This window comes from Pseudophryne corroboree, chromosome 6, assembly GCF_028390025.1.
Source record: "Pseudophryne corroboree isolate aPseCor3 chromosome 6, aPseCor3.hap2, whole genome shotgun sequence".
NCBI classification, from domain to species: Eukaryota; Metazoa; Chordata; class Amphibia; order Anura; family Myobatrachidae; genus Pseudophryne; species Pseudophryne corroboree.
In genome coordinates, this window is record NC_086449.1 from 698569490 (window position 1) to 698584509 (window position 15020).

Here is a 15020-nt window from a genome sequence, read left to right on the forward strand (position 1 = left end):
GAGTACACCTGGCCAATAAAGCTGATTCTGATTCTGAAAGGGCACTACTGTGTCATCTAATGTGAATAAAGAGCAATAGGGTGTGGTATAATGTGAATAAGGAGCAATTCAGTGTGATGTAATGTGAATAAGGGGCTCTACTGTGAGGAGTAACGTTTATAAGGTAAAGTGATACTACTGTGGGATGTAATATGAATTATGGATACTATTGCATGATCAAATGTGAATAAAGTTGCAGTACTGTGTGGCGTAATTGGAATTGGGGTTACTATTGTGTGACCATGCCCCTTGCCAGCAAAAACACACCCCTTTTGTGCTGTGCGCCAAGTGTGCGAACTGTTCCTATTTAAAATATAGGGGGTACAAACACCAAAATAAGGACTGCTATGGGTGAGCGGTGATGGTGCTGGGAAAGAGGTGCAAGGTCAGAGGTGGAACCAGCGGTGGTGCTAGGGGGCACCAGCCAAAAACTTGCCTAGGGCATCATATTGGTTAGGGCCGGCTCTGGTGGCCAGTCTGTGTGTGTGTAATCTACAGTGTGTGTGTGTGTGTGTGTGTGTGTGTGTGTGTGTGTGTGTGTGTGTGTGTAAGTAAGGAGGAGGGGCAGTCTGTGTGTGTGGGCGGGATGTACTAATGACCATTTACAGAAGAGGGATATGTATTAAACCACGGGCATGGAGATGCCCTTCTCACTCACCATCCTGCTGGGTGAGCGAGCCGGGCAGGTGGAAAGTCAGCAGCAGGGGCAGCATGCCGGATATCAGCAGCCGAGGGTGGGGGCTGTAAGGCACGTGCGGAGCGGTGCGGAGCCCACAGCCGGAGATCAGCAGCATGTTGACCGGCAATAAGCAGCTTCTGCTTCCGCGTTCAACATGCTGCTGATCTCCGGCTTTGGGCTACGCAGGGTTCGGGGGATGGGTGTCCTCTGCCGGTGTACTGCAGCTCCGGGGGTGCGGGCTCCGGAGGCTTTCAGCACTGTTGAATATCCAGCTGCCTCAAGTATGTACAGCCCGCACCCTCTGCTGCTGATATCCGGCATGCTGCTGCTGCTGCTGGCTGTCCCCCCGCCCGGCTCGGCCACACAGCTGTATGGTGAGAAGGGCATCTCAGTTCCCGAGGTTTAACACATATGCCTCAGTAAATGGCCTCTGCAGTAAACAATACTAATGCTTACCGTGACCGTAACAGCGGGGAGGAAGGCGCACATCGGGATCCTACAGCAGGAAAGAAGAACCCCTTCGGAGCGCAGCAGACCACACTGAAAAGGGTGCATACCCGGTGCGGTGCTCTGCATCCCGGGTGGTGCCGAAGATGTGGAGTGTCGGAGGTGGCAGAAGCGCCGCAGCTTGGGGTGAGAAACCGCTGCAGCCCTTCCGCTGCTAAACTCTGCAATTAGTCTATTAAGGGGGTGGGCTCCCCTCACCATAGTGCCCCACAGGCCATGTTAATTCTGGGGGTAGGATCCCCTCACTCTATAATGGGAATTTTGGCTCATATCATGTGCTGTAACGTGAATTTTGGCTCATACCGTGTGCTATAATGTGAATTTCGGCTCATACTATGTAGGGTAATGTGAATTTTGGCTCATACCGTGTGCTGTAATGTGAATTTCGGCTCATACCGTGTGGGGTAATGTGAATTTTGGCTCATACCATGTGGAGTAATGTGAATTTTGGCTCATACCGTGTGCTATAATGTGAATTTCGGCTCATACCGTGTGCTATAATGTGAATTTTGGCTCATACTGTGTGGGGTAATGTGAATTTCGGCTCCTACTGTGTGCTATAATGTGAATTTCGGCTCATATCGTGTGGGGTAATGTGAATTTCGGCTCATACCGTGTGCTATAATGTGAAAGGGGCACCAGTACTAGATAGTATAAGGGGTCCTACTACACTGAAGGACACGCCCCTTTTGAGTGACCGCGCCCCTTTTCCGGAGCCTGCACTCTTTCATTCCGCCTTCAAAAATTCAACTTCGACCACTGCACCTACATCTGTACATACACACCCTGACATCTTTATATACAGTGACACCGGTGGCGTCTGCACATACTTTCCTTTTGTATTTTTTTTATTATTATTATCATTTTATTTATTTATTATTTTTATTATTATTATTTTATTTTATTTTTTTATTTTTTTTGGGGGGGCGCCATTATTGATCTTGCCCTGGGCTCCAAAAACCCTAGTTACGCCTCTGCCCAATACCCACTTTTTCACCAAACTCAGCAAACTCTCATCCTAAGCCCTCTGTCCCACACTCACTGTCTACAGCATCTGTGTCACCCCTGTCTATCTGCTCCTCCCCTTTAGAATGTAACCTCTCACGAGCAGGGCCCTCTTCCCTCATGTGATTTTCCTTCTCTTTCTTAACCTATCTTCTATTCAATACTCCCTTCGAGGCTGCAGGAGAGGGATTGTAAGATCCCTCTCCTCCAAAGATACCTCTATAGGCATAAAGCAGTTTACACCACCTGAGTATAGCGTAAACCTACTGGACCAAACTCTGAAAGGAGCGGCTTTTCAGGGTTTGGAACATAGGGGCCTGACTGCAGTCACCATTGATAATAATGGGTACTGCAGTCTGCAGCAGTAGTTAGCCTTTTGGCTGTTATTACATAGTAGTGATATATAAAATTATGTTTCTACATCATTTTATGAAACAACCTGCTTGATAAATAGACCCATATGTCAGCGAGTGTGCCCAGAAATGGTTAGTTTTTCTCTTTTCTTCATACATGTTCAAACCATCCAGGTAAATGAAACAAACCGCTGATTTCTGCTTGAGTTATTATCATACTGTATACTGTATATCACATCTTGGATTTGTGAAAGTCCAGATTCACCCGGCTAGTGTGGTCTCCCCGCTTTGACTTCTCTTACAACTGTGGGTCAGCCAGATGCATTATATACAGGAATGCGCATTTATACAGTAGCTGCCAATCTGTAAATGGTCCCATAAATGTTTAGCACAAATGGAAAAGTTATAAGTGGGTATGACCAATTTACGCTGAAGGCAGTTAAATACAGGGAATACATTATGGCTGCCGATCGGGATTCCGGCGCCGGGATTTCAACTGTCGGCATCCCAACCGCCGATATGCTAAACGCATCCCAGATAAACACAGCATAACTGAACACACTGAAGGGGAGATGTACTAAGCCTTGAAAAGTGATACATTTCACGGTGATAAAGTACCAGCCAATCAGCTCCTAACTGTCATGTTACAGGCTGGGTTTGAAAAATGACAGTTAGGAGCTGGTTGGTTGGTATTTTATCACTGTGCAATTTATCACTTTTCAAAGCTTAGTACATCTGGCCCTGAAGTTAGAAAATCAACTAGTATTTCTAAAATAATCTATTTTCCTCTTCAACTATGATATTATTGAATGGTAATGATGTACTCAGCCTACTATTTACACAGTATATTGTAATGATGAGAAATAACATCTAAATTATACGTGAAAGGTGAACACTTTCTTCTAGCAAATCGCACCTGACTGAATGAAGTACTGTATCACTGCATTGGGTCCTTGGTCCTTATCGGTAGCTCGTACTTCCAGCACCTCAGTGTTAGCGGCTGCTGAGTCAGGAACCAATGCATCATACACAGAGTGAATGAAGTGCGGAGAGTGGTCATTACTGTCCTGAACCTGGATGGTGACCCGTACAAAATTCCGCTTAATTTGAACTTCCTGATCTCGCACCTAGATGAGAAACATAAGCACTTTAGTCCCACGCAGTCTATTTATATGAAAACAGATATTTAGATTTGAATGATTAAAGTGCACAGATTTTGCAATGTGAAACCTTTCACTTTAACCAACTACTTCACTCTGTCTAGGCAAATGCAGCACAATTATTTTGCCCTTCATAAATGACCTCGGTGTGCTCACAGAAGAAACTGCAGTACATGTTGATACTAGGATAAATCAATGTGCCTAAAAGTAGCAATAAAACAGTTATATTAGTGTATAATACGTGTTCCTGGTGGTACAGTGCATCCGGAAAGTATTCACAGCACTTCACTTTTTCCACATTTTGTTATGTTACAGCCTTATTCCAAAATGGAATAAATTCATTTTTTCCCTCAAAATTCTACGCGCAATACCCCATAATGACAACATGAAAAAAAAACTTTTTGGAGATTTTTGCAAATGTATTGAAAATAAAAAACTAAGAAATCACATGTACATAAGTATTCACAGCCAGAGGTGGATTTAGACCTCATGGGGTCCTGAGCCAGATACCGATTTAGGGCCCCACTCCCTAAAGCAATTCATACCACTATATATTCATTCCTGATTTATGCCTCTTACATTATTTGTTGTTTTTCCTCCTTTTACAGTATATTATTTTCCCCCTTCACTGATTGCACCATGTCCCCTCACCTCTAATTTACGTTGTTACACCATTCAGTTACTGCATTTTAGATCAGTGTTCCCCTCACTGAATGTAGCATGTCCCCATACCCCATTATTACACCCTCACTCACTGCCTGCATTGTATATGAGTGATCAAGGCTTACAACACTGCAGGACTGGAGACACCAGCATGTGCTGGAGCCGGCATCCAACAGCTGTCTAATCACTGACAGCCTTCTGGGCGTATTCACCCTGCCCAGTGCGCCGACATTTTTTATGGAGGTCATGCTCCGCCGGAAATGCCCTCCATATAGTCTAATCAGCAGGCCTCCTGGGACCCACAGGGCCCCCTGAGACCCACAGGGCCCTAAGCAGCTGCTTTGGTTTCCTTGCGGTAAATCCTCCTCTGTTCACAGCCATTGCCATGAAGCTCAAAATTGAGCTCAGGTGCATCCTGTTTCCACTGATCATCCTTGAGATGTTCCTAAAGCTTAATTGGAGTCGACCTGTGGTAAATTCAGTTTATTGAACATGATTTGGAAAGGCACACACCTGTCTATATAAGGTCCCACACTTGACAGTGCATGTCTGAGCACAAACCAAGCATGAAGTCAAAGGAATTGTCTGTAGACCTCCAAGACAGGATTGTCTCGAAGCACAAATCTGGGGTAGGGTACAAAAAACTATCTGCGCTTTGAAGGTCCCAATGAGCAGTGGCCTCCATCATCCGTAAATAGAAGAAGTACGGAACCACCAGGACTCTTCCTAGAGCTGGCCAGCCATCTAAACTGAGCGACCCTAGTCAGGGAGGTGACCAAGAACCCGATAGTCACTCTGTCAGAGCTATAGCATTCCTCTGTGGAGAGAAGAGAACCTTCCAGAAGGACAACCATCTCTGCAGCAATCCATCAATCAGGCCTGTATGATAGAGTGGCCAGACGGAAGCCACTCCTTAGTAAAAAGCACATGGCAGCCTGCCTGGAGTTTGTCAAAATGCCCCTGAAGAACTCTCAGACTTCCCAAATTCTCTTATCTGATGAGACAAAGATTGAACTCTTTGACGTGAATGCCAGGCGTCCGCTCATCCCCAGGCCAATACCATTCCTACAGTGAAGCATGGTGGTGGCAGCATCATGCTGTGGGGATGTTTTTCAGTGGCAGGAACTGGGAGACTAGTCGGGATAGAGGGAAAGATGAATGCAGCAATGTACAGAGACATCCTGGATGAAAACCTGCTCCAGAGTACTCTTGACTTCAGACTGGGGTGACGGTTCATCTTTCAGCAGGACAACGACCCTAAGCACACAGCCAAGATATCAAATGAGTGACTTCAGGACAGCTCTGTGAATGTCCTTGAGTGGCCCAGCCAGAACCCAGACTTGAATCCGATTGAACATCTCTGGAGAGATCTGAAAATGGCTGTGCACTGACACTTCTCATCCAACCTGATGGAGCTTGAGAGGTGCTGCTGAGAGGAATGGGCGAAACTGCCCAAAGATAGGTGTGCCAAGCTTGTGACATCATATTAAAAAAGACTTGAGGCTGTAATTGCTGCCAAAGGTGCATCAACAAAGTATTGAGCAAAGGATGTGAATACTTATGTACATGTGATTTCTTAGTTTTTTATTTTTAATACATTTGCAAAAATCTAAAAAAAAACTTTTTTTAAGTTGTCAATATGGGGTATTGTGTGTAGAATTTTGAGGGGAAATATGAATTTATTCCAGTTTGGAATAAAGTTGTAACATAACAAAATGTGGAAAAAGTGAAGCGCTGTGAATTCTTTCCGGATGCACTGTACAGTGGTTAGTACTGCAGTCTCACGGCACAAAGGTCATGGGGTTGATTCCAACCAGGGCAGTATCTCATCAGAGTTTGTATGTTCTCTGTGTGTTTGTGTGACTTTTCCCCCCACAATCCAAAACATACTGGTAGGTTAATTACTTTGTGACAAACAATTAACACCAGGGTGTCAGTCAGTCCATGTGGTAAGAAATATACATTGTAAGCTCCGCTGGGTTAGGGACTGATGTAAATATCTAAATAAACACTGTAAAGCTCTGCGTAATATATGTGCGCATTACATATATAACCATAAATGAATAATGCTTATTGTACAAGGTCAAAACATACTCCACAAAATAAGGGGGATATTCAATTGTTTGAAAGTCAGTTGGGTGTCTGTTTTTTTCTATCTAATAGACAGGTAAAAACAGACACCCAACCGACTTTTCAAACATTTGAATTCCTCCCAATGAGTATTAATAGTACCTCTTCTTAGTAGCTAGAATGTTAATCAGTGTGTGTGTGTGTGTGTGTGTGTGTGTGTACACACATACACACATATATTCCGTTTCTCTATTGATTTCCATGCTTCCTCATTAGTTCTAATGTGGGGACTAGCAATCAGACTATGGGGGTTATTCAGAGTTGTTAACAAACCGAAAAAGTTAGTAATTGGACAAAACCATGTGCAGTGCAGGTGGGGCAGATGTAACATGTGCAGAGAGATTTAGATGTGGGTGGGTTATATTGTTTCTGTGCAGGGTAAATACTGGCTACTTTATTTTTACACTGCAGTTTAGATTTCTGTTTAATCACACTCCACCCAAATCTAACTCTCTCTCCACATGTTACATCTGCCCCACCTGCACTGCACATGGGGGGTAATTCCAAGTTGATTGCAGCAGGAATTTTGTTAGCAGTGGGGAAAAACCATGTGCACTGCAGGGGTGGCAGATATAACATGTGCAGAGAGAGTTAGATTTGGGTGTGGTGTGTTCAATCTGCAATCTACTTTGCAGTGTAAAAATAAAGCAGCCAGTATTTACCCTGCACAGAAACAAAATAACCCACCCGAATCTAACTCTCTCTGCACATGTTACATCTGCCTCCCCTGCAGTGCACATAGTTTTGCCCAACTGCTAACAAAATTCCTGCTGCGATCAACTTGGAATTACCCCCATGGTTTTGCCCAATTGCTAACTTTTTGGTTTGCTAAGAACTCTGAACACCCCCCATGTAAGCATCTGACCATTGGAGGTAATCCACTGCTGACCTGAGCGCCCAATACACCCCTTTCAGTTACATATAAGTCTTTTAAATTCCCACTGGAAACCAATACATTGGTTTTAGCATTAAATTTAGTGCTTTATGGTGCTCTTTACATCTCAGATCAGTCTTGCTAGCATAAAACAGTAAGACATACCATGACAGTTAAAATGTGAATTGTCATTGACTCGTAGTCCATACTCTCTGTAGAAAACAATACGCCAGTGTTTGGATCCAGCCTGAACATTTTGGTGCTCCTCGGGTCTGCGCTGCTTTGTATGGTATAAATGAGTCTGTTCCCACTGTCTTTATCTGTAGCGCTAACTCTTAGCACCTCAGCTCCCAGCTGTATGTCCTCTGGAACCTTAGCGGTGTAGTGATCTTGCAGAAACTCTGGACGGTGGTGATTAACTGGCACAACGGAGATGTAAACCTGTAACAGAGATACGGAGAAAGACACAATGAGAGCCTTCTTCTGACCACAGGACTTGGCTCTAGTCCGAGCCTAATTAACAGACAGTGTGTCCAGGGTACTTGCCTAGGGGCCCTCACAGACTGGAGGCCCACACACCTAGCTACATCACCAACATGGGGCACTGTGGCATAATGTGAACTGGGGTTTCTACATGGCATAATGTGAACTGGGGGCACTACAGGGCGTTTAACACATTGTTGCTTCTGGAAATATTTATACAAGAAGCAATGCAAACAGTGGAGTAACAGACCAATGGATAAGTTGTCCATGGCAACCAATCAGCATTTTCCTTCCATTTTATAGAATGTACTTGATAAAGGCTTCCTTCAAAGATGAATGGTTGCCAAGGGCAACTTCTCCACTGGTCCTTTTCTCCATTCTTTTCATAAATAGACCTCTATACCTTATTGACAATTTCATTAGTAGTTGCCCTCACAAATTTGTTGACCTGGGTCCCCCACAAACCTTAATCTGGCCTTGGCTTTAGTGATGATTCCAACACTTAATAAAAACATGAAGTAGTTGTCACTGATTCACAAAGATCAAGTGAAATGTTAATGAGGGACGGTTATACTAACTATAAGGCCGTTTATAAAGACTTCAGTCATAATTGAATCCTTTTGAAGTAGCTGGCAAGTAATCATGTAGGGCTTGGTCAGGATATGGAGTGAGCATAGAGGTGAGTATGGTGGGAAATATACAGAGGGAAAGGTGGGGAGAGCAAGGTGAAATAATTTTATATATATATATATATATATATATATATATATAAAAAGGAAGGAACAGCTGGTAGATAGCATGGAACATGAACAACATAGAAGGAACAACAGCTACAGACGTTAGCTAGGCAGAAACAAAGTAATAACAGTAGGGATGTAGATAAGGCACAGTCATAGGGACATATTTTAAAGTCAAGTCCGCTATTTAATAACTTTTGTTACCCATAACTACCTACCTATCCTGGTATAAGGTTTTTGTAGCCTGCCATAATAATGGTCAGAACTGATTGATCAAATAGAGCAATTATTGTACAAAAATATGAACGTATAATACAAAAATAAGAATGAAATAGGAAGTATAAAGTCCCACACAAACAATGAAAATGAGAAAAGGCATACAGAGAGATACACTGCACTCAGATATGTGCAACTGTGTAAGAAAACAGCATAAAAGGTAAAAATAAAACTCATCCAAGCATGATGTGGTTTATGACAATTGACTAGTTTGAACACTGTATAAATGACATGTAGAAACCAACTTTTGAACTTGACATAAAAGTTTGTATTTGGCTCTGTATTTAACAAAAGCAGCCAATGTGTAATTATTTAATGGAGCATGGAGAGTATACGCATACACTTACAATATTTGGCTATGATTTAGTTCTTTAAGCATTAAGGTCGGTGACTAATCTATCAATGCAACATGTATAGCCAAGACAAGCATGTGTGCTAATATCAGACAGCAAGTTATAACCTACAGTACATCAGCAAAGGTTACAAGGGCTTACACCTTATGTTTCGGAGGGATTAGGGTTTAGGGGAAAGTCGTGAGTAACCACTAGAGTTGCCTCAGTAGTGGCAAAAGTCATGCAGAAAATGATGTAAGGGATAAGACTGAGCTCCTCCAGCAATGTATGCCAGAGATTCCCAGCTGATGTGCAGCAAATGGGCATCTGTGGGTTTTGCAGGGTGGACCCACTTCTAACACCGGGGTCAGGTCTAGGCAATAGACATATTCCTTGGGTGCTAAGATGATGGGAGAAATATACTTGTTTTGGGGATGAGTTCAATGTAAGTCGCCGGCCGAAAGTGCTCCGGCATTGCATGGATGATACCCGTCATTGTGCACTTGCACCAGCCATATACTAGGTGCAAAAAATTCATCTGAAAAAAGGTGTAATTACACATATACACAACTCTACATAGCCAAAAAAATCTCCAACGCGCCCTCTATGAACTTAGCCTACGTGAGATTGCTCCATTATGACCCAGTTACGCCCCTTCAGACACAAGTGGAGATGTGTCCCATTCCATATGATTTTGCCTAACCCGTTGCTTGGTCTCGGGGCATGTGCAGAACGCAAGCTAACTCTACAATTCTGTATCAGCCCCAAGGTCTTTAGTGTCAGGTCTGCGATTGTCCACTGCCAACAAGACAGATTACCCGTGTTATCAAGTTTTCCTATATTTTATTTAGGGGCATCAGAACAAACAAATGGGTAACATTTGCCTCCTTGACTTTTTATAATATTAGTCTTCCTCAAACCTGCCTCTCTTCATCTTTTCTCGTCGTTCTGCCTCAATCTCCTGTTTTCAACTCCCACACTGGCTCCCCTTTCCCTACAGCAGAGATTCTCAAACTTGGTCCTCAGGACCCCACACGGTTCATGTATTGTAGGTCACCTGTAGATTTTTAAAATGTGACAGTTGGTGATACACATTGCACCTGCCAGGTGACATGGAAAACGTGAACCGAGTGGGGTCCTGAGGACCGAGTTTGAGAACCACTGCCCTACAGAAATCTATTTAAACTCTTCACCCTCACTTTCCCAGCACTCAATTGCTTCTTTCTCTCCTACTGTATATCTCAAACTCATCTCAGTCCCCCCATCCACATTTCTTCTGACTGTTGCCTATCCTCCACACTGATTAACCCCACCCACACCACCTCCCTCTCCAGCATCCAAGATTTTTACTGCTCCCCTGGAACTTGGACCCCCCCTCCATTATAAGATCCTCTTCCATGTGGGTGTGTTTGTGCTGTCAGTATCGTTGTATACAAGTTTTATACAAGACATGTGGTCATTTAAAAAGTGCAGTCTATTACAGTTGCTATTTAACTACTTTATAATGGCACCTGAGGGTCTGATGCAGAGGTGGACACAGTTTATAGTCTTTCATAAATGGCTGGTGTTTTGTGGTCTGTGCTTGCGTCAGAACTGCACATGTGCTGCCATGCTCTGGAGACAGAGGTCACAGTGTGGTTTTAGATGCAGTTTGATTGACAGGCTGCAATCATTTGGGCGGTGAAGGGTAGTGGTGACTAAAACACAGGCGTGTTTGTACTGTTTTGGGGTCTCGGTGATGCCAGCAACTGAGTTATTGGACCACAGTCTCACAGGCCTCGGCAACATAGTAGCAGAGGATATTCTGAGCAACCATAGGATTATTCAAAGATCCAATGGTCTTACCGATGTATCCGATATTCGTCCAATGCTGCATCTTTGGACGCATGCAGCGTATCTAAGAAGCCGACAGTGGGAGTCTTATTACAGAAGAAGGCTCCTGAGGCAATAGCATATCTTCTCAGATCCACCACCAACCCGGTTTATGTCCACCTGTGAGGCAGTGATGTGCGGTGAGGTGAGGCAGAGCCTCATAAAGTATATGAAAAATACAAAGAATGTATTAGAAATATCTTCTTTGTATTATTGTAAGAATTTTTTCTAGTCGAAACTCTGGAGTAAAAAGTCTATGACAGGTGAGGCAGTCAAAACTCACCAAATTTCCAGCATTATATACTGCTGCACCTTTGTGTAATGCCCAGATTAACCCTTAGGCTCATATATTGTGTGTAAATCTGGCTCTGGTACTATACAGTGCCTCCTGAGCCACTTAGCTCACCGCACGTCCCTGGAGTCAGGCCCTAAGTATAGTCACTATCTATATCCCTGGATAGCAGTACTGACAAATAAAAGATTACCTGGGTACTGATTGTGTGGGATCCATCTGTAACCTGGACAGTGAGGGTATAAGATGATTTCCTACTGGCCTGTAAGGGTCGGGCAATGACTAAACCACTAGTGCTCTTGTCGATGTCAAAATCCAGGTCATCATTGCCTCCTGTGGTGCGGAGAAGGAATAGCATTTAATTTTAAGCACATTGGGGAAGATGTATCAAACCTCGGAGAGTGATAAAGTGGAGAAGTTGCTCAAATCAATCAACTTCTGCAACTTATCTAGTACAGTTTTTGAAATAACATGCTAAGAGGTTGCTACTGTATACGCAACTTCTCACTTTATCACTCTTCAAGGCTTGATACATCCTGCTTTTTATGTTTCTTAACTCTGTATACTAATGGGCCTAATTCAGACCTGATCGCAGCAGCAAAATTGTTCTCAAATGGGCAAAACCATGTGCAGTGTAGGGGGGGGGGGGGGGGGGGCAGATATAACATGTGCAGAGAGACTTAGATTTGGGTGGGTTATATTTTTTCTGTGCAGGGTAAATACTGGTTGCTTTATTTTTACACTGCAATTTAGATTTCAGTTTCAACACACCCCACCCAAATCTAACTCTCTCTGCACATGTTACATCTGCCCCACCTGCAGTGCACGTGGTTTTGCCCAACTGCTAACAAATTTGCTGCTGCGATCAACTCTGAATTACCCCCAATGTTTTGCCCATTAGAGAACAATTTTTCTGCTGCGATTAGGACTGAATTAGGCCCTCAGACATACTTGCCTACCTGACCCTCTCCATGAGGGAGAAAATGCTCTGTTCCTGGACTTTCCTGGTAATGTATGATTGCCATCACCTGTGGCGAAAGACCTTTCTTATCAATTAACTAGCTCACCACAGGTGATGGCAATCATACATTACCAGGAAAGTCCAGGAACAGAGCATTTTCTCCCTCATGGAGAGGGTCAGGTAGGCAAGTATGCCCTCAGATAGATGTGTCCATATTTTCTTAGCATTTTCTGTCTCTCCAGATGGATACACCCACAATATCATCAGACCACTCTCATACCTCCCAACATGACCCTCTCCAGGAGGGACACAATGCTCTGCTTCTGGACTTTCTCTTTCTCTATGATTGCCGGCACCTGTGTTGAACAGGTAAATGGATAAGAAAGGTGTTTCACGACAGGTGCTGGCAACCATACATTATTAGGGAAGTCCAGGAGCAGAGCATTCTGTCCCTCCTGGAGAGGGTCATGTTGGGAGGTATGCACTCCCCTATCAGTGAGTCAGACTCTTTGGAGTACAGAGACAAAAACAGTGGTTCTTTACAGAAGAACATTCTGCAAGCAGATTTAGTGACACCTCTGTAGAAACCAGGCACAATTTAGCAAAAGCTTATTATTATTTATTCATCCTTTACTATACATAATCCAAATAAAATTTTCTTTTTCTGCAGTTTCTACAGTAGGTACAATATTTGGCAGCAGCCATCTGAGTTCTGATGCTTATTCTACAATAGATTTACAACACTGAAAATCTCTGATGTAAGGTTGAAGAAATAAATTTGACTTTACCTATGATGTCAAACCAACACCAGCTGTACATGGGTTCTGTGCTGATCAGTCCCAGCATGTGGTTCACAGGATCTGTCTCCATAACTTGGAAAGTAAACTGAGGTTCATCAAATGCTAGGGACTCATCTGAAGGTTTAGGAAGTGGGATCCAATGGATGTGCAGTCTCACGGAGGAAGATCGGGAGGGGATGCCCCCATCTGCTGCTTTTATCTGTAATGCAACACAGTCATGCATTGATGAATTTATAATTAGGCAGATTATATGAAATGTACAATAGGGTAGATTACAAAGGTTCCAGCCCAGTGCCAGTTTTCAGTCTTCCTATTTGCTCCGCACACGGCTTGTTCCAAGGGCTAAACTGACATCAATGGAAAAGCAGACCCAGGCCCCTGTCACTGGTATCTGGATGATAGGTCGACAGTAATAAGCTCGACAGTCAGGCGTCGACTCCATATAGCCGACATACATTAGGTCAACAGGTACAAAAGTCTGACATGGTCAATAGGTCGACGTGTAAAAGGTCAACAGTGCTTAAGGCCGACAGATACAAAAGGTCAACGTGTTGAAATGGTCAATATGACAATGGTAGACCCACATTTGTTTTGATTTTTCCCATTTCTTTCTCAACTTTTTCATATTTTACCATCCCCATGGACTACGATTGGGAATAGTAACTTTTGCCGAGTGCAACGCTAGCAAAGGAGGCATCTTGCCGAAGCACAGCAAGCAAAACAATCCATGTGAGGGGACGTGGCACATTAAACATACAAAAATACAAAAAGACACAAGAATGCAAAAAAAAACTTGTGTCAACCTTTTTTTGCATCGACCATTTTCATGTCGACCTTTTCACTTTGTTGACCTTTTGTAGTTGTAGAACTTTTCAGGTGTCTACCTTTTCACTGTCAACCTTTTGAACTTGAAGACCTTTTGACCCTGTCGACCATGCACATGTCGACCATATGGGGTTGACCTAGTGACTGTGGACCTAATATTGGTCGACCTCATGATCCACACCCCCTTTCACTCATGGGCAGGAGATCTAACTGCAAATCAGGAATGTACAGTAGTAGGCTGATTCTTCTCTACTTACTGTCAATATTTCATACTCTCCAGCTGCAAACATGGAGGTGGAAGAGATCACACCAGTGGCAAAGTCAATGGTAAATTTGTCACCAGATTGTTCGACAATACTGTATGTGACTTGGCCATTAACGAGTTTGTCCCGATCCATAGCTATGAGCCTGTAGATAGGAGCAGGTTCTGGGGAAGCGGCATGTTCTGGAAGTTTTACGCTGAAAAGCTTCTGGGAGAAGGTTGGTGTGTTGTCATTCACATCGAGGACCTGTATGACAACCCGAGAAATGGATTGCAGAGGAGGCACCCCATTATCCGACACGGTGACCTGTTGGAGAAACAGTTTAAGGATTATGGGGAGATGTATCAAGGAGAAGGTGCCCAAAGCAACCAATCAGACTGTAACTGTCATTTTAAAGATATACTATATACATAGAAACTTAGAATTTGACGGCAGATAAGAACCACTTGTCCGACTAGTCTGCCCCTTTTTTTTTTTTAACATTATATTTATCTCTAACCTTGTTTGATCCTTATTTCTTTGTAAGGATATCCCATGCATATTTAAATTGCTCTACTGTCTTAGCCTCTACCACCTCTGATACATGATAGCAACTTATTCACTGGTCCTCTTTAAAAGGTGTGATACGTGTCCCCCTATGTCCTGAAAAGCCATTCCATTTTCCTTTAACCACTTGACTTCTTTACGTTGTCTGCGTCTGAGCAAATCCTTTTGTAAGCATTGTATTTTGTAAGTTCAAAATTCTGCCTATTTATCTTACATTGGACAT

The 15020-nt window shown here is 43.4% G+C and overlaps 1 protein-coding gene across 1 annotated transcript in view; it reads right to left on the bottom strand.

Annotated features, from left to right (window-relative positions):
• FAT2 (FAT atypical cadherin 2) overlaps nucleotides 1-15020 on the bottom strand; it is a 229218-nt gene that overhangs the window by 89352 nt on the left and 124846 nt on the right. The window contains exons 5-9 of the mRNA XM_063928331.1: nucleotides 14246-14557; nucleotides 13152-13362; nucleotides 11596-11735; nucleotides 7576-7851; nucleotides 3500-3710 (exon numbers count right to left, since the gene is read on the bottom strand). Coding sequence (XP_063784401.1) covers nucleotides 3500-3710; nucleotides 7576-7851; nucleotides 11596-11735; nucleotides 13152-13362; nucleotides 14246-14557 — 1150 coding nt within the window. The remainder of the gene's footprint in view (nucleotides 1-3499; nucleotides 3711-7575; nucleotides 7852-11595; nucleotides 11736-13151; nucleotides 13363-14245; nucleotides 14558-15020) is intronic.